Source organism: Balaenoptera acutorostrata, chromosome 6 (assembly GCF_949987535.1).
Source record: "Balaenoptera acutorostrata chromosome 6, mBalAcu1.1, whole genome shotgun sequence".
Lineage (NCBI taxonomy): Eukaryota > Metazoa > Chordata > Mammalia > Artiodactyla > Balaenopteridae > Balaenoptera > Balaenoptera acutorostrata.
This window is the reverse complement of record NC_080069.1, coordinates 23895207-23915271: the sequence shown is the minus strand read 5'-3', so window position 1 is coordinate 23915271 and position 20065 is coordinate 23895207. Positions and strand designations below refer to the sequence as shown.

Below are 20065 nucleotides of genomic sequence, written 5' to 3'. Positions count from 1 at the left end.
AGGTTCAGGTTGATCCGGAAACTTTAAGGTGAGATCTCCACTGGAGGCAAACTATATTAGCCCTTTTAAGTTAGCAAAGAGATCTCTACCTAATAGATTAACTTTAGGCTATTCAAAACCTTTTACTTGATTTGTGCATGAATGGCATAATCAGGCCCCGCGGAACTATGTGAGCATGGTAGTAAACATAGGCCTTTTGCCTATTATAGCATGCAACTTGAGTCAGTTGCTTATGCCTATCTCAGTTGTCTTAAGGTTATAGCCACAACTGCAAATTTAGTGGAAGCCTTGGCAGATTTGACTCTAGAAAATGAAGTTTATTTGCAAACTCCACACATTGTCCACAGTCTTCTTAACTCTGAATTGACAACGTTTCACTGCAAGTGTCACTAGATTCACTTCCTGTGAAATCCTGCTTTCACCACCTAATCTTTATCTTAAACTTTACAACGTTCTCAATCCTGCTACACTACTACCTCTGTCTCACAAAGGTGAGGACCATGACTGCAAGGTAACAGTGTCCCATGGGAATTCCCTGGTAGGCCATTGCTTAGGACTCCGAGCTTCCACTGCAGGGAGCACGGGTTCGATCTCTGGTCGAGGAACTAAGATCCCACAAGCCACGTGGCGCAGCCCAAAACAAAAACAAACACAAAAACAAAACAAACAAACAGAAAACAATGTCCGATTTTGTGACACCGTGTCCTGAGTAAAGATGTTACCAAGTCCAAGCTTGCTGTGCTTGCCGCACGACAGGCCAATAAATCGGAGATGAGGTGTTGAGGCAAGGAATATGACTTTATTCGGAAAGCCAGCAGACCGAGAAGACGGCGGACTAAAGTCTCAAAATAAGCATCTTATCGGGGTTTGGATGCCAGTTTCTTTTATAGCACAGAGATGGGGAGGAGATGAGGAGGTAAAGTAAAAGGGCCATAAGTTTTGCGAATATCCCCTGGAATGGCCAGCCTCAGGGAGGGGATGTGTTAGTTTCTTCTTAATTGCAGCCATCCACAGGTGGACAGAGTCCGTATGTTTCCCTGAACAAAGGCACTTTGGTTTAACATTCAGGCAGAGGAACAGGGTTCCCCGAGGCAGGCCATTATGTACAGACAGTATCCTTTTAGTGAACAAAAGCAGCGGAAGGCAAAGATTAAAGTCAAAGAAACAGATCCAACGTGTAGTCAGATTTGGCTCCTCTCTGTTACAATTCCCTACTGTCAATGTCCATTCCACAGTCTTGTGGAAAAAGGGGTGACGGCTCTTCTAATTGCTTCGTCAGATGGAACTTTCCGGGAGTGTCCACCATCGGTGCCAGTGTTCCAAACGTTGTTTTTTTTTCTTTTTGTTCCTCTCTGGAAAGTGTCTCCTTTACACCTGTAGCCTTAAAAAAATATTCTCAGCCTAAAAGTTGAGAGTTACGATCTATTTGACGGGAATTTTGAGAGCTTCAAGCCTGGGAAGCAGCATCTCAAGTTAAGGAATTTAGCAGTTTTCTATGTATGGGAAGATGCAAGAGTCTGGGCTCACTGAAATCATTCATTTGATATGTACCTCAGCTACCCGGGGCCTGTATCCTATATTCTCATATCCTGAGTTTCGTCAGGGCTCACCGGCTCACGTTGGAGGGCTGCAATCGCTAATGACTGATGTGTCAAGCAATATTCCATTTCTCAGATCCTCTCCTCTTGGTCAGGATTTTAACCAATATTTGGGAGACATTTCAGGATCAAATTTTGTCCCACGGTGCTGGGAGGCTCATCCCAGGTCAGGGGAGAATTCTTGATATGCCACTCCAGGTGCTAGTTTTTGGACTAGGCCCTATTGATAATTAAAGATCCTCTGGATCCTCTATCTAATTATGACCCAGGAGACATTTTCCCTTGTTGCTTCCTCCCATACCTAGAATCACACTATTACAATTATTTTATGTTATAAATGTGATCTATTTCCTCAAGATGTTTAGCCATAGAAGTATTGTTGGAGGCCTGGTTACATACTGGGTACTGTAAGAGACACCAATCTTATAAAATAGACAGGATATAAGTAATGCAGCTAGTAACGTTAACAAAGACACAGTGCAGCAGGGAGACACAAAGAGCAAACAATCTGGAAACAAAGAACAATGATCAGTATAACTACTTGTAATCCAGTTGCAATAGCGAGCGACCAGAGGTACCATAACTGAGTTAGTGAGCCATCCGCTGTTTCAGTGTACCAGCAGTGCATACTTAGACATGCACGGCTTAATCTTTGAGACAAGCATACGCTACTGGCAGGATCAACCAGGTAGAGAGAAAAAGATAAATGTTTCAATTCTGCTTACAAGGGTATAATTTAACAAATTACTCTAAGTCATAATTAGTTTAAGGGGAAAGTTTTGCTTACACCTGGAAAACACAGATTTAAAACAGTCATTTTTCAGATAGAAACCATACAAATTATAACCATAGTCACCAGTTTACCCAGTCATGTGCAACTAATCGTTTTTGTTATCAGCTTTATGAAGCCATCAGGTTTCCCATTAGAATTCTTCAAGATCTTACCCAGTTCACCTTTATGGTCTGAAAACCAGAAACTTGTATTTATCCGAAGGTCCCTTCTATAAACCTTCTTGAAGAGGAAGCATTTTTGCAAAGGCATCAGAGTGAAACCATAACTGTGTACAATGACGAAAGACTTAAGAAGGCACTTTTTTGGGGGGGGGGTGTAATTCAGATTTTATTGCTTATTATGTCATTCCATACAACTTTAGGTAAACACGTTGAGAAAATATACTGGGAGTATTAAACAGATGATGGCAATATTGATGAAAATGTTCAAGTGTTTTACATAAGGTAGTTAAGAGGCACCGCTGCCACCATCACCCCCCACCCCCCGAAATTTGTACATTTCGTATAAAAAGAGTAAAAATAGTTCATTGGCATTTAACTAGCATTATTCCTTGTAATCTATGAACCACGATATGCCTGAATAATTTCAGAATCTTCAGAGCAAAGCAAAGCATTTTCTTCCACTAGCAGACATAGCAGTTTCAGTTTCTTTAAAAAAACAAGCAAACAAATCAGCACAACAAAATCTATACACACAACCCCAAAACAAAAAAGTTGGCATATTCCAGTGGTCCGGAATTTTGACGTTTCTATTGCATTAATTCAAGAAATAAAATGTGATTCAGCATTTTAAAATGAGACAAGCTTCTTCACCATAGTTATACTTACTTTATAATTGAAACGATTTAACTGAAGCCAATGTTAACCCAGCAAAAACCATGGCTATAACTCAAACTGCTCTTTTGATAAAGAAACTTCTTTAAAAGTTAACTATTCTTTAAAAACTCAGACGCGAGCTGCACAGGTGTAATTGAGGAACCAACAACTGACTCTTCCAGAAACCACAGCAGCAGTTCTAAGTGTTTTTGAAGCTGGGGAGTATATACAGAATCACTGTAAACGGCACATACACATCAGTAACTTCCTGCTAAAACAGCATTTGAAAGACTTCTATGTCTATTTTTACAAAGATGAGTGGGCTGAGACATACATTTGGCTACTTGAAAAGAAACAAAGAGAAGGCACGTTTAAATCTGATTACGATGCAGTTGACAAAGTAACGTGGTTACTGCGGTGACATGCAACACTTTCCGATAATAAAGAGAATTCTGACTGGTAACATTTTACCAGGACATACCAAATTTTAGGAACTCCATATAATCTGTAGAATACCTGTATCATTTGGCATACAATGTAACCTAAGAAGATTTATTGCTTATTTGACAACACTTCCCGTGTAATTCAACATACCAAGTCAACCGAATTAGTTAATATCTCTCTTTGGGATGTTTCAGGGGCCCTTTGAAGCACCCCAAAGTTAGCTAGAGCTCAAAGGAACTTCATTATAATTTGATTTGGGAAGTTTTGTCCGAAAAATAAGAAAAGGGTTTAAAACAGTCAGATAGGATCACATGTCACTGTGAAACAATAGTTATTCAGTTAGCCAAAGTAACAATAAAAGATTTCAAAGGCAAGTACAGAACAGATCTCTTAAAAGGTAGAAAAACTTAAAATCTGGTATCAAAGGCAGTCCAAAATCTTAAGAAACCTTGTCTTCTTAACAGAGAGAAAAGCGAAATTCAAGTTTTGCACCAGCTTACTTTTAAAATTTATTTATTCAATTAAACTTATTTTAAACTTAGTCAATCCTGACCACGTACAGAACTCTTTTTTTCAGGGTCCACTTTCCATAAACCTTCTGTCACTTATTTTAGCACAATTCTGACTTTCAAGTGGTCAGATATCTGGAGAGACTAATTTTAGATAGACCTTCCTAAAAGATAAGTATTTTAAAAAGTTCACCTAAAGCTCTTATTTCATTTGCATTTTCTTTCCTTAAAAGTTTCTTCACGAGTAGCGCGCCTCGCCGCTCTGGCGGCGGAGCTGTCCCGTCAGCCGCCGGCGACTTCCCCTCAGGAACTCCGGTCTCCGCCTCCTGCTCTCACCCCGCTTGCTCGGCGGCGGAGGCAGCGGTGGCGGCAGCGGTTGTCCCTGCCTCTCCGCCTCCTCCACCTCGGCCTACCCACTGGCCGGCGGCGGTGGCGGGGAGGGGACAGTAGTTGTAGACGGCCGCCCCTTCCTCAGAGAAGGTGAGTTCCCGCCCCGGCAGCGGGGGCGGCCCAGGCGTTCAGCCCCTCGACCCCGCGGCCCGGGAGAGGCCGGGCGGGCCCGGAGAGTACGCTCCCCTCTCCACCCGCCACCCCCGGAAACGGGCGCCGGGGCCCCCACGCGGATCGTGGAGGGAGAAGGGACACCTCCGCTGCCGGGGAAGCTGAGGTTGGAGCGGGAGCGAGGCGACCAGGCCGAGGCCGTGGATCTGAAGCGTCAGGGAGAGGGAAGGGGGGTGATGAGGACACTCGGAGATCGAGGGGACAGAGACGAGGAGAGAAAAGGCCCCAGACGTGGAAGGGCGTAGACCTGCGCAGGGTGAAATCGTCCTGGAAAGTAGCGCCCTCACTCACACGTGGGGAGAAGTGGAGTTCGGAGTTGGAGGAGAGTAGGAAGTAAACACGCGAGCTTAAAGGTGCCGGGGCCCTAGAGGAGAGAAGGGGGTGAGGCTTTTGAGGGATCACTTTGTAGAGTTTGCCCGGGTTTTTGAGGATAACGCCGTGTAAAACAAGCCTCTAAGATTTACAGCCCTATCTTGACAGTGGTCTGAGTTTTAATATGTACCTGCCAGCGTCAAAGCTAATAAAGCAGGACATGGGGCGGCGAAAACAGCTTTCATTCAGCAACTACTGACAGTAGGAAAAGAGCTGAGCTCCATTCCGATTTGCGCAGAGGTGTCTGGGGGTTTTAAAGGGAAAAATGTAGAAATGGGGCAAGGTGGAGCTCAAGTAGAGGCAGGGACGTGCAAAATTACAAAGGGTTGGGTAGTGTCCTTGCAGTAGGCGAGCTGTGTCAGTTTGCCGGCAGTTTGCCGGCAGTTACGGAAGTGAGGATTCTGTTTTCCCACAGGGGCTGGGAGACAGGGGCCCTGTCCTTCCTGATGATTACACTGCAAAGGAATGGCTTCCAGATCCTTGACAAAGACACTCCTAGGTTGTAGGAGGTACACACATACATCTCAGAGGGACAGAGCAAGGGTTCACAATAGTAAACCCTTTTTAGTAAGTACTAAAGAGCGGCCAGGGACCTGTCATCAGGTGTTGGCTAGAACAAACAGTAAATGTCTTTTGACAGCCCCAAGTTTTTCCAGATCTGAGCTCAAAATGGGGCTGGTTCATCCGCGGGTCGTAGCCACAGGCTGCTGGAGGCCAAGTTAAAGTTTGGTCAAGTCTTTGTGCAGAAGTTTGGAAGGAGTATATCTGCCTAGCGTTTTCACCAGCACATTTTCCCTAACACAAAAAGCTATTTCTTGATCATCTCAATCGAAGAGATGTTTGAGTTTCTACAATTACTGTATACCTGCAAACAAACTGCTCGTTCCAAACCCTGAGTTTAGGCTTTAAGGAAGTTTTGGAAAGGATTTTAGACGGTGGAGCTTGATCCCACTGCAGAAGATCTAGTAAAACATTCCGCCATCTTCATTTTCATAATTTTTAGTATTTGCAGTGTTGCCTTATGTTGCTTTTTGTCTCCAGAGAGAAAGATGGTGGAAGCCAGAACATTGTTGGATAATTTAATTTCCTTTTTCCTGAGGGACAGCAGTAAATATAGTAACTTCATTAAAATTATTTTTATTTTCACCCTCTTCCACAGTATACTCTATTTTTGTGTGGTATTCAATAATCTTTTATACCTTTCACTTGGAGGAATGGCAAACAGTAAAGTATTATAAATTTCTTAAAACATTTTGTAAGAACTTTATATAAATTCCATTCACTAAAAATGGAAATTAGAATTTCATTGCAACCAAATGATGTTCCATTAAGTCCCTTAGTGAAGACAACCTTTGGAAGACTAGATTTAGTGTCTTCAATCAACCTGGGTTAGTCTGATTGTTAGGACATTAAAAAATAAAATCTCTTGAATTTAAAAAAAAAAAAAAGTTTCTTCACATCAGGTTATTTCCTTGCTGACAAATTTGCAATAGATATAACAAGATTTTATTTAGCTTATATTAAACCTAGGCACAATAAAAGTATTGTACTTAATGTTGATGACTCTAACAGCATGTCTATATTAATTAGATCAACAAATGAATGTTAGTACCCGGTCTTAATTAATACTGAATATTTCCCAGTTCACATGAACCTGAAGCTCATTTAGCTCAATTTCTCTTGTATTTAGAATAGTTTGGTTTGTAAGTGCTCACTTTTCTTTAAGCCAATTAAATAGAGCTCATCCACAAATCAACCTCAGCAATGTTATCCAAAGACAAAGACACATATGAGGACACAAACATACAGAGACGTCATAGTTGTCATTTCCAAATTTCAGCAGGGAGTCAGGTACAGCCATGTGAAACCCATCAGTTTACAAAAAGAGGTTGGATTCAAATTAGGTTTCTGAGAGATGGAAAAAATCAAACTCACTTGTCTAGATGGCTGAATTTTTACAGAAAAGACACTTAGGTTTTTTATTTATCCTTGATAAGTCAATTTCTAAATTACTTTACCCTCTTTTAAAAAGATGCATTTTACAAAGATGGCAGAGATGAGGGTTCCGGAGGACCAGAAAGGACGTTTGCATCTCAAAGATACAGGCAAGTTTTTCCTAGGATGACTTTGTTTCCCCTTTGTTTAATATTTACAAGCCTCTTAGATAAACAGGGAGGGTTTGGGGAGTGGTATCTATCGGAGAGTCAATCAACTCGTTCCCCACTGTCAAAGTTCCGTGGGGCTCCTGTGGGGAAATTAGAATCGACGCCTCAAGTCCAAGGGCGTCGCCTGGCCTCTTATAGGTTGTCAGCACAAGGGAAATTGCCCTGCTGTGGAAGGGGCTCCCGGTCCAAATTGGGTGGCCTGTGGAGTCTTAGATGGTGATACTAAATCCGGCTCCTGTGCTCTGGGGGTTAACACAGAAACTTCTATTTGATCCCCGTGGGTAGGGGAAACAGGAGGTGGTGAATATGATGGCGGCATGGGGGGAGGGTGGGCAGTTGGAACAACTGCCGGTGCAGCTTGCTGTTTTGCAAAACACTTGTAACTGCGAGATCCTATAAAAGTTGAGTGAGCCATTCAGGGGCTACCGCCCTTCTGATCCTATATTTTGGGTCCGCACCCTATTACAATAGTATATCATGTGTTTCTTAGTCATAGGCTCAGGGCTATGTTTCACCCATTTATCTAATATAGGCCCCAAAGGGCTCTCCTTCAGGGTAGATGGAGTATTTCCCATTGTGTACACCAAAACGCAAAAGACGCAAGCAAACTCTGGCATCAGTGCACACAAAACCAAGACCAAAACCAACGAACCAGTTCCCAAATCGGTTCTGAGGGGGTGTAGTGGTGTAGAGAGCAGCCGTCTGGTCCAGAAGCCCACAGGCAGCTAGGAGGAGCTGTGTTAGTGCAAAGGCTCTGGGACACATAGTCCACTGTCAGCCCAGAAGGAGCAGCCAGGGGGAACCAGTGGGAGGGCTTGACTAATTGACCTTTGTGCCTGCTATAAAGCTTATTGTTTAGCTCTTCGCCAGTAAAATATGGAGGGTTTGTACGTGGCTGCATAAATGGGCCTACGAATGATGGACAAGTGTGGTATTTGTTGCCTCCGAAGTGTGAAGAGACCTAAGTAAGACAAGTTGGGCTTGCTATAGTGTGTTGGGGGGCTGAATAGTTAACAGCTGAGGTTTAGCTGCAAGAGGAATTTCCTGGCTTTTAGAGGATCAGTTAATGCCCAGAAATGTAATAGTTGTGGAGAACCCTTGAATTTTCTGTGGGGCAGTAGCCCACCTGGATGTTATAGATGGGTCACCAACCATGTTAGGGCCTCGTGCACCAATCTCCTGAGGGGCTCTGGATTAGAACATCAGTATAGTGCCAGACGGTGCAAGGGGACACCAGGTCTTGCCAGCAAAGACTGTGGGCAATAGCTGGGCTGTTAAGATAGCCAGTAGGCAGACAGGTTAAAACATACTGGGTGCCTTCTGCAGTAAAAGTAGACTGCAGCTGGGACTCCTCAATAACTGGTACTGAATAGAACATAATTGCTAGATTGTCACAGCAAAGTAATTCCCTGGAGCCCTTTGGATATCCTTAATTAACTGGACAGTGTTGGAAATGGGAGCCTTAATAGTGGGGATCAGCATTGATATTTCAGTAGTTGCTTATAAGGCACCACTCATTAATAGCAGGCTTTAATAGCAGCCAAATGGGGGAATTGAAAAGGAGAAATGGTGTGTTTAATGACTTCTTCTTGTCATAAATTTTGAATTTTGGGCTGCAATCCCACAGCCCCCTGTCATACATGCTATTGGGGGATATTTGCTGTCTTAGGTGGCAGTCTTATGGGCTCCCAATATTCAGCTTCCACCAGGAAGACCAGGGATTTGGGTTTGTTCTAAATGGCATTGTGGTACATCAAGGCATCCATAGCTGTAACGGGAAAGGGTAGGGCCAAAGGGGCTACCACCACTACAAGATTTTTAATAAAGATTGTTTCAGTAGTGACATTCAATGGAAGCTGAATGCTTTCTACTCCCCTGACTATTATGCGTTGTAATCTAACGTGTGGCCCTTGCTTATAATTGAAGGGTTTCCCAGGAAGCACTGTAATTTGAGCTCCAGTTGTCAATGAGAGCCATAAGAAAAGTTGTTTATGTGTGTCCCAAGGATAATTAGAGAAGTATATGGGCAATTGTCCCAGAGGAGGGCCACGCTCCAGGGATCTGCCAGGTCCCTAAGGCAGAGGTCTTGGCAGAGGTCAGGGTACAGGATTCGGAGAGGTGACAGCTGCCCATCACTCCAGTCTGCTGAAGAGTCTGTAAGGCCTGAGCAAAAATTTCTACCTTGTGCTTGGGCTGTCCCAGGGTTACGTCATTAGGGACCCCGATCTCCAGAGCTGCCAATACAGGGAGGTCTGTTAGTCATCCCATGAAGGATGGAGCTGTGTGAAGCACCACCCCTTGGTGGAGACCAATAAGGGTCCCAGAAGTCCCTCTATCCCTTAAGGGTCCTCTGTTGGGTTCCTGGCCGATGGGGCAGCGGGGCCCATGTGCCTTTACTGGCAAGTGAGATTTGGGGCTTCAGAAAAATTAGCTTTCTCATATCTAGCTACAACATGGATGCAGTCTAATGCCTGTTGTACTGTATCTGACGTTTCTTTGAATTGTAACAGCATGGCTTTATAATTAGGGGGAACACAGTTCTCCCCCTTCCCTTGGAGAAATTTTTTCTAGAAAAATTTGCATTTCTATCATGGTATAGTTACATGTCTCTGTTTCTTGTTCATGCTGGTCATCCGATGTTTTGGTGCAATGGATGGTGACAGGGAATACCTGGAAGGGAGTTTTCCTCTTGCCTGACTCATATGCTGCCACTTCCCGTTTAGGGTGTCCCAGTCAGCCTCGGTGGGGTCAAGGGATGATTTGCAACAGCAGCAAGAAGTGCAGCAACATAGGAGGCACTTATCTCAGCGGCATTTGCCCGCTCGGGGTGCCATGATGCCCCTGGTAGAGCTGCCTCTGTCATGGGTTAGGGCTGTGTGGGGAACTCATGGATGTATGTTTGGGGTATAGGACGGTTTGGGGTAACAGTAAAGCTGTGCAGAGACTGTGTATGTGTGATCTGGGGAGAGATGAGGGGCCTGAGTGCCTTTATGAGTGTACGGTTGGGGTAGCACGGTGCGGCTGGGTGGTGGGGCTGGTTCTGGGTGTTTTGAGGCTGTGTGTGCAGGCATTTGAGAAGAGGTAGGGGTATGCATTTTAATGTTTTGTGTGTTGGATCTGTGTGTATTCAGAGTATAGGGGTTATACATATGCTCATCCTGTAGGGTAAGAGTTTAGGGAGTGTATTTTTGGTGTGGAGGAATTTGCAGAGACTGGGGTTGTCAGTGTAAATTGGGGTTGCTAGCTGTGTGTGTATAATCAGGGGATGTGACAGAGGCTATTTATAGTATCTCAAGAGGGAGATGGGTGTATGTTTGTATTGGGGGTGTGAGTTCATCATGTGTTGTGGGGGGAGTATTTAGGAGAAGGTTGGAAACATTGTGTCTCTCTGATGGTATTTTGTCTTAGTCTCAGCTTCTGAGGCATTGTACATACGTGGATGTTCACAGCTGTGGGGGGACTGTATGTGTTATATTTGGATTTTGGGGGTTGTGTCTTATATTAAGTAGTATGTGAGTTTGGTTTGAATGTATTTGGCTATTGTTGAAGGGTTTGTGTGTTTGCATTGGGGGGTTATATGGGGTTGGGTGGATTTTTGTGGGATATGAGGATTTAGGTGTTTGATTATCGGGGGCCGTTGGGGGTGTGCTTTTGTATTCAAGACTGTGGCTGTCATTTTATTGGGGTTTGTAGTGCATGTATACTGGAGCAGGCGGGTTCTGGGCACACAGGCATCTGCTTATAGGTAGGGAGTGTGTGTGTTTGAGGATGTTTGGAGCTCTGTGGGGCTGTGTGATGGTGGCACAGGCGACTGTGGGCAGGTGGAGTGTGTGTTGGGCTGGAAGGGAAACTCGAGGGCATGTTGGTGACTGTGAGGCGCCCATGTGAACTCCCACGTGGACTGACCTTTGTTCCTTCTGACCTCCTATGGCTTGTACCCATCCTGATCTTCTGTGGCAGCTACTCCCCTGGAATGGTCAGCAATACTCTGCTCATTCTTAGCCAGATGAGTCAGGAAATGTCACTTCCTCTGGCAGCTGGATGTGTCTCTTGCAAGTGAGTGGTCCTGGAGTCCAGGGTGCAGGACTGGTGGACAGATGCAGAGTGAGGCTGATTCCCCCATGAGCCCTCTCCTCAGTGAGGTGGCCAGGAGGTGAGGGCTGTATCTCCAGAGGGTCAGACATGGCCAGTCCTCTCTAGAATGTGCTGGAGGGGCCAACTCATTGAACGGACCCTGCCAGGAGATAAACAGACCCCGAGGACAATTCCTAAGGGAGAAGTCTATACCTACCCATCTTCCACTTTCTCCTTTGGATGGCCTCTACCATAAGGTAAAAGCTAAGCCCCCCCACACGGCCCTTCTTGGCCTGGTCTTACTGACCGGCCAGTCTCTCCCCACATCCTGGCTCACTCTGGGCCCTCTGGTGATACCAGCATGAGGCCCCCCTGCATGTCAGTTCTCACCTCCTTGCCTTGGCCCTTGCTGCCCTTGCTGTTTGTCCTGCTCTTCCTCCCCCAAGGCCGTGAGTCACCTTCTCCAGGTGGGAAGGATCCACTGAAAATGCAAATTTGGGTAATTACTGCATCACCTGAGTCTCTAGCACGTGCCAGGCACTATGACGCTTGCCAAATCCATAAAAACCCCACAAAGCGGATGTGCTATTAGTTGCACTTTGCAGGTGATGAAGCTGAGGTTCAGAGGTGAGCAACCATGACCAAGTACCCTGTATGTACCAGAATATCAATCAGACTGGTCAATGTATCCAATAAAGCCAAACATTAGTCTGATCAGGACGCCTAGATGCCAGGCTGTAAAGGCGCAAAATATGTCCCAGCAAGAGAAGGAGCAGTGCCAAGTACCCCAGCAAAGAAGCAGAGTTCATATCCTGCTTTCTTAATCAAAATAGCTGCAGATCAACCCACAGTTTCCTAGTCTGTTAATAGGAGGAAAATACCAATGTGTGTTGTCCTATAAAACTACCTTAAGATAGTATGTATGATCCCGAGTGCTTTGGTAATGACCCCAAATCATCATCATGAAGTTGGGATACTTCTTAAAACACTGCAAGTCTTACACACTGGCATATAGAATCTGTAAAGTCAGTTCTTTGGGTAATGATGGTAGATAGAAGTGGCCCAGAAGGACAGAAGACAGAAAATAGAGCAGAAACTATTTGTCCAGAGGTGACAATGGGTCATAGCCAAGGTTCAAGCATTATTAGGGAGGTGGTGAAAATAGTAATGGGCATAGAGTGTAATAAGTCAAGGATATCTAATGTAGTTTCCAATGAAAGTTTGTGAAAGACATATAACTAAAAAGATAATAAGCTGGGAGGTGAAATAGTACAAAACATTTGATATATTTTTTACAAGGATAAAAGAAGATAGAAATGAACATTAAAGAAGTAGGTCAAATAGAAAAACTGTAAGATGGTAATAACCTCACAATATGATGATGAGGCAACTTAGATTTATTTTGTTTAAATAAATTGGTAGACTGTATTTAGAGTAGTTTTAAGTTTAAAGAGAATTTGAGCAGAGTATAGAGTTCCCATACACCCCCTCACATCTATTCCCCAAACCAAAGTTTCCCCTATTATTAACGTCTTGCATTAGTGTGGGGCATTTTTTACAATTGATGAGCCAAAGTTCATACATTCCTATTAACTAATATCCATAGTTTACATTACAGTTTACTCTGTTGCATATCCTATGGGTTTTGACGAATGTATGACAAGCATTGACCATTACAGTATCATACAGAATAGTTTAAGTGCCCTACCTTTTCCAGGATGTCATATAGCTGAAATCATACAGTATGTATCCATTTCAGTTTGGCCTCTTTCATTTAGCAATATGTGTTTAGGGTTCCTCCATGTCTCTTCCATTTAGTACTCTTATAGTTCAAGCTGCCATAACATAATACTATAGGCTTGGTGACTTTAACAACTCACAGTTCTAGAGGCTTGGGAGTCTAAGATCACGGTGCTGGCCAATTCAGTGCCTGGTGAGGGCTCTCTTCCTGGCTTGCAGACAACTGTCTTTTCACTGTGTCCTCACATGGTGGAGAGAGACAGAAAAAACTCTCTGGTTTCCTCTTACAGGGGCACTAATAGAGCCTAATCCTCATGACATCATTTAATCTAATTACCTGCCAAAGGCCTCATCTCCAAATACCATCACTTTGTTAGAGCTTGAATATATGAATTTTGGGGGGACAGAATTCAGTTGATAGCCTCATTCTTCTAACAGTATAAAATATGACGAATAAAGAAAGCTCATCATTAAATTATCTCTTTTCTAGAGTTTCTGTCCCCATGTAGTTATCAACTCCTGGGTAAGATAGCCTAGGAAAGCAAAATTTAAAAAAAACACATGAATAAGTTTTTTTGAATCTCAAAATGATTTGAAGGCAAGAAACAGTGTTTGAGAGAAAATTGGGGAACCTTACTTGCATAAGAAAAGGTGATATTCCTGTTCAGAGTTGAATGCCATTTTGGAGCCAGTCAAGCCAGGCTGAGGAAGCACATTCTAAGCAGAAGCAATAAAAATTGTGTGCAAAGAGCCAGGCTTGTTCTAGAAATTAAACAAGCCCCACTGTGAATGTGGAAGAGTGAATGAAGGGATGAGAAGCAGGATAGGTGAATGGAAACTAGGTTACAGAGGCCTATGAGTACAGATGGGCATATGCATGCAGAACACTACTCATGGCAGGGAAAGAACCACCTGGATGTATCAGAAGGAACAAGTTCTTAACACTCACAAAGGGGAAAAAAAAAAAGAAAGCCTGGTCTTCCCAGCTAGAATGGAAAACTGTTTAATACATGGGTATTCAGAATAGTTTTCAATCCTGAAATGTGGGGAAAAACTTAACATGGTCTAAACATTACTTGGGTTCCACCTAAAAAGCTTAAAAGCAAGACTCAGAAGGATAAAATTATTTTTAAGTAATTTAACTGCATCCCAAAACAAAGTTCAAGAATATGTACAGAAACACTAAAATGTTTAGCACCAGAAAAGGAAAATCTACAGTGACTGTCATCCAATAAAAAAATTACCAGGTATATCAAGAAGCAGGAATATAGAACCACAATGAAGGGGAAAAAAAACCTAATTAAAACTGACCCAGAAATAGAAAAATTAAAGCATTAGTAGACAACAAAACTAAAGTAGATATTATAATTATATTTCATATTTTCAAGAAGCTACAGGAGGGATTGGACATGTAAAGGAAGGTATTTTTAAAAAAAGCAAATCAAAGTTTTAGAGATTAAAACTAAAATAGCTGAGATTAAAAGTACATTGGATAGAATTAACAGTAGATTAGACATTGCAGAAAAGAATTAGTTAACTGAACAAAAAGCAATATACATTATTCAAAATAAACACACAAAGAAAAGAAAAAAAACTTTAAAAAGATATGAATATCAAGGGAATGGGAAGTCAAGTCATAGATGGGGAGAAAAAATTTGTAAAAGACAAATTAGATAAAGGATTGGTATGAAGATATACAAAGAACACTTACTGCTTACCACTAAAAAGGACAACCTGATTAAAAGTGGACAAAAAATCTAAACTGACACCTCAGTAAAGAAGATATAAAATATCAAATAGGCATATGAAAAGATGCTCAACACCTTATGCGTTTGGAGAACTGCAAATTAAAACAACAATGAGAAACCACTATGCAGCTATGAAGAGGACAAAAATTCAGAACACTGACAACACCAAATGCTGGTGAGGATGCAGAGCAATAGGAACTCTCATGATTGCTGTAGGGAATGCAAAATGGTACAGACTCTTTGGAAGACAGTTTGGCAGTTTAATAAAAGAGTAAATATACATTTACCATAAAATGCAGCAATCAAGCTCTTTGGTATATACCCCAAAGAGCTGAAAATTTATGTCCATACAAAAGCCTGCACATGAATGATTGTGGCAGCTTTGTTCATAATTGCCAAAAATTAGAGGCAACCAAGGTGCCCTTCCATAGATGGATGGATTAAAAACAAACAAACAAACAAACAAACAAAAACCTGTTCCACGTTCATACAATGGAATATTATTCAGCAATAAAAGGAAATAAACTACCCATGAAAAGACATGGAGGAACTTAAATGCATATTACTAGGTGAAATAAACCAATCTGAAAGGGCTACGTACTGTATAATTCTGAACTATATGATATTTTAGAAGGCAAAGCTATGGAGACCGTAAAAAGATCAGTGGTTGTTGGGGGTTTGGGAGGAGGAAGGGAAGAGTAGGTTGAATAGCTGGAACACAGGGGATTCTTAGGTCAGTAAAAGTATTCTGTGTGATATTACAGTGGTGGATACATGTTGTATTAGTCAGAATTCTCCAAAGAAGCAGAACCTATAGAATACATGCATGTGTTTGTAACAGGGAATTAGCTCTTATGATAATGGAAGCTGAGAAATCCCACAGTCTGCCATCTGTAAGCTGGAGACCCCAGAAAGCTAGTGATATAATTCAATCCTAGTCCAATGGCCTGAGAACCAGGGGAGGTGGTGATATAAATTCCAGTCTGAGGTCAGGAGAAGATGAAATATCTCACCTCACACCATGAGGCAGGAAAAAGGGGCAAATTCTTCCTTCCCCCAGCTCTTATTCTATTCAAGCCCTCAACAGACTGGATGATGTCCACCCACATTGGGGGCGGGGGCAATCAACTTTACTGAGTCCACCAATTTCAATGTTAATTTCACCTGGAAATTCCCTCACAAAATATACCCAGAAATAATTGTTAATCTGGGTCCCCCATAGCCAGTTAAGTTGACACATGAAACTAATCATCACAAGTCGACCCTGTGTCAACATGACACCCATATGCATCTCCTCAAATCTTACTTAATCCCCAAATAAGACAATAACAAGGTCTTAATTCCACTTAATATGATACAACAATTCTGAGTCCAATCAAAATACACTAACCCTATCCCCAGAAGAGGAGGTAAATCCTTGTGATATAACTTAAAGTACTATAATGTAAAATTAAGAGTACTTACATATTATGATATAAAATCAATACAACTCATGTTACATAATAAGGGAATATGAGAGAGAAAAAACAAATACACACTTAACACAAATATATTCATAGCAAAAAAAAATGGTGTACTCATGACAATTACAGTCCTCGTTTCTGTAAGTGGTCAGTTATAGCTGGTCTTTGTAACTACTTTCTTCTACCCATTCTGTATTCTTTCTACCTTCAGCAAGCACCTCAGCAGATCGTGGTTCTTCCCTGGTGGGTGACCAAATCCTTCCTTCTTGAATAGTCTGGGTCATTAGTAGCCCTGCCTAGACTGGGTTGTTGTAGTTTTCCACTGAGCTTAATCAAAGTACATGGTAATACTAAGGGATGCCTTAAGCGATCTACTATATCCAGATACACTTTTCCTTACTTCCGTGTGGAAGAGTAGTCCGCAAGTAGTATCTTTGTATCAACAAACACTTTACTTTCCTTCTTTGTCTGTTGATTCAGAGGCATGAGGAGCCCAAGGTAGCTGGGTGTTAGTCTTAACTCCCAGTTCTTTGGAATCATTGCTGTGTCTCCTGGTAGAAGCATTTTCCCCTTTGGAACTCAGACCAGCAGAGCATAAGGTCACAGGAACAAAAAGCAAAAATTTGATAGTGGGTCACTAGGGATAATACTGAAGAGTTGAAAATAACTATTCTCATTTTTGTCCCTTAAAATTCCTGGACCCGAGAATCCTGGCTATGGAAGAAAGAGGACCATATATTGGACTCCAATTCAGAGCATCTACAACCCTCTGGAGAACCTTGCCCTGGGACAAGCAGAGGTATTGTCACATAGCCAGCCCTGTAACTGAGTCTTCAGAAGGCCATTCCACCATTCTATCAAGCCTGCTGCTTCAGGTAAGACTAGTGAATTCCAAGGGCCCATTGCCTCACTTCATCTGCTGTGAAATGTATTCCTTGATCTTGAGCAATGCTTGTAGAATCCCATGACAATGATAAGTCATTCTGTAAGATCATGGATGGTAGTTACGCAGAAGTGACGTATGCAGGAAAGGCAAATCTGTACCCAGAGCAAATGTCTATTCCAATAAGAACAAAATACTGCCCCTTGCACAATGAAAGCTGTCCAGTGTCATCAGTCTGCCAATGACTAGCTGGCTGATCACCCGGGGAATAACACCATATTGAGGGCCCACTGTTGGTCTCTGCTGCTGGTTGATTCTTTTTTTTTTTTTTTTAATTTTTTATTTATTTATTTATTTATTTATTTATTTTTGGCTGTGTTGGGTCTTCGTTCCTGTGCGAGGGCTTTCTCCAGTTGCGGCAAGCGGGGGCCACTCCTCATCGCGGTGCGCGGGCCTCTCACCACCGCGGCCTCTCTCGTTGCGGAGCACAGGCTCCAGACGCGCAGGCTCAGCAATTGTGGCTCACGGGCCTAGTTGCTCCGCGGCATGTGGGACCCTCCCAGACCAGGGCTCAAACCCGTGTCCCCTGAATTGGCAGGCAGACTCTCAACCACTGCGCCACCAGGGAAGCCCTGGTTGATTCTTTTTGATTGGGAATTCAGTAGTGTCTGTAGCCAGGTCAGCCTTGATGAGTGGAAGTTGATATTGCTGAGCCCATGCGTAACCTGCGTCCCTGTCACCATGGCCACTTTGTTGATGAGCCCATTGGGCAATGACAGGGGTGGCTGGGGAAAGAGGCTGACTGGTCTCCACAGAACAGGTCATCCTATCTACTTGATAATTAAAATCCTCCTCTGCTGAGATCACCCTTTGATGAGCATTCACATGAGACACAAATATCTTCATGTTTTTCAACTATTCAGAGAAATCTGTTCACATACCTCTTCCCCAATTTTGTTTATGACCAACTTTCCAGTCACGCTTTTTTCAATTCCTGACCACCCAGCGTGTCTGACCATTTCTCCTTCCAAGTGTTTCTCCCTCAGCCAGGTGCATGGCCTCAAGTTCTGCCCACTGGGAGGATTTCTCTTCACCACTGTCCTTCAGAGATGTCTCAGAGAGGGGCTGAGGGCAGTAGCTATCCACTTTTGGGTAGTGCCTGCATATTGTGCAGAACCATTTGTAAACCAGGCCTGCCTGAGTCTCCCTCCGTCAATTAATAGTAGGGAAGTCCCCTTGACGTCATAGGTGCAGGCTGGGAGAGAAAAGGTAGTGTAGCAGAAGTGAGGACTGTGGGCCTTTGAGCTACTTCTTCATGGAACTTACTTGTGCCTTCAAGACCTGCTCTGGCCTGATCACATATATACCATATCCATTTGACGATGGAGTGCTGCTGTGCATGTCCTCTGTTATGGCTTGGTGGTTAAGATACCACTTAGTTCATGATGGGCAGCTCAGGTCACATGGTAACTTGATGGCCCAAGGTTAAGTGTTCAGTCTCTACAAAGTTCAGTAGCAGACCTCTTGTTTCTCAAAAGGAGACTAGTTACCAAAATGATGGAAGGGCCTTGCTCCACAGTTCTTAAGGCCTGTGCTTTGAATCACCTATGAGGGCCTTCAAAAGGCTCCAGACAGCATCCTTATTTGCCACAGACATGTCAACACCATTGTGTCTTCTGGATCTTATGGCCCAAGTGGCAAAGCAGCTTGCACTGCAGCCTGGACCTGTTACACAGCCTTCTCTTGTTCTGGGTTCCATCCGAAACTAGCAGCTTTTGGAGTCACTTCATTAAAAAGTCTGGAGTAGCACATCCAGATGAGGAATATGTTGCCTCCAAAACCCAAAGAAATCACTAAGAGCTGTGCCTGTGCTTTGGTTGTAGGAGGTGTCAGAGACGACAACTTATCCTTCACCTTAGAAGGGATATCTTGACATGGCTCATACCACTGGGCCCCTAGAAATCTCACTGATGTAGGAGGCCATGGCATTTTGTCTTATCTATTTTCTGTCCTCTGACACATAAATACCTTACCAACAAATCTAGAGTAGTTGCTACTGCTTGTTCACTAGATCCAACCAGCATAGTGTCAGCAATGTAATAGACCAGTGTGATATCTTATGGAAGGGAGAGTCAGGTGTATTTTCTAGCAAACTAAATAATGGCATCAGGCTGGAAAGTTGATATACTCATGAGGTAGGACAGTGAAGGTGTATTACTGGCCTTGCCAGCTGAAAGCAATCTGCTTCTGGTGGGCCTAATGGACAGGGATGGATAAAAAGGCATTTTCCAGACCAAATCCATATACTTACATACCATTTACCAGGGTGAGTGTTAACTTTCTCAAGCAATGAAACCACATCTGCAACAACAGCTACAATTGGAGTCACCACCTGGTTAAGGTTATGATAATCTACTGTCATTCTCAAGATCCATCTGTCTTCTGCACAGGCCAGATAGGATGTTGTAGGAATCACCAACCCTGCCTCCTTCAAATCCTTGATGCTGGCCGTAAACTCTGCAGTCCCTCCATGAATGTGGTATTAAATTTTATTTATTGTTTTCCTAGGTAGAGGCAGTTCTCCTGGCTTTTACTTCGTTTTTCCCATCATAATAACCCTCCCTCCACAGGTCAGGGAACAAATGTGGAGAATCTGCCAGCTGCTAAATATGTCTATACCAAGTATACATTCCAGAACTGGAGAAATAACCACGTGATTGGTTTGGAGAACCATTGGGCCCATGGTGAGACAGAACTGAGCTAAAACTCCATTAGCCGCTTGACTTCCATAACCTCTACTCTGACTTTTGGGCCCCTGCAATGTTTTAGGTCTCTTGGAATTAGTATCATTTCAAAGCCAGAGTCCGTTGTTCCCCAAAAGGTCTAATAATTTCCTTTTC

General features: G+C 43.1%; 1 protein-coding gene across 2 annotated transcripts in view; it reads left to right on the top strand.

The window, feature by feature from the left end:
• The first annotated feature begins 4423 nt into the window (after positions 1–4423).
• LOC103017183 (contactin-associated protein-like 3) overlaps positions 4424–20065 on the top strand; it is a 250501-nt gene continuing 234859 nt past the window's right edge. Inside the window, exons 1-2 of one of the 2 annotated variants that reach the window (XM_057547774.1) lie at positions 4424–4639; positions 16989–17157. In XM_057547774.1, coding sequence (XP_057403757.1) covers positions 16999–17157 — 159 coding nt within the window. In that variant the 5' untranslated portion in view covers positions 4424–4639; positions 16989–16998. Of the gene's footprint in view, positions 4640–16988; positions 17158–20065 lie in introns of those variants that run through there. The other variant, XM_057547777.1, reaches the window with a different exon arrangement.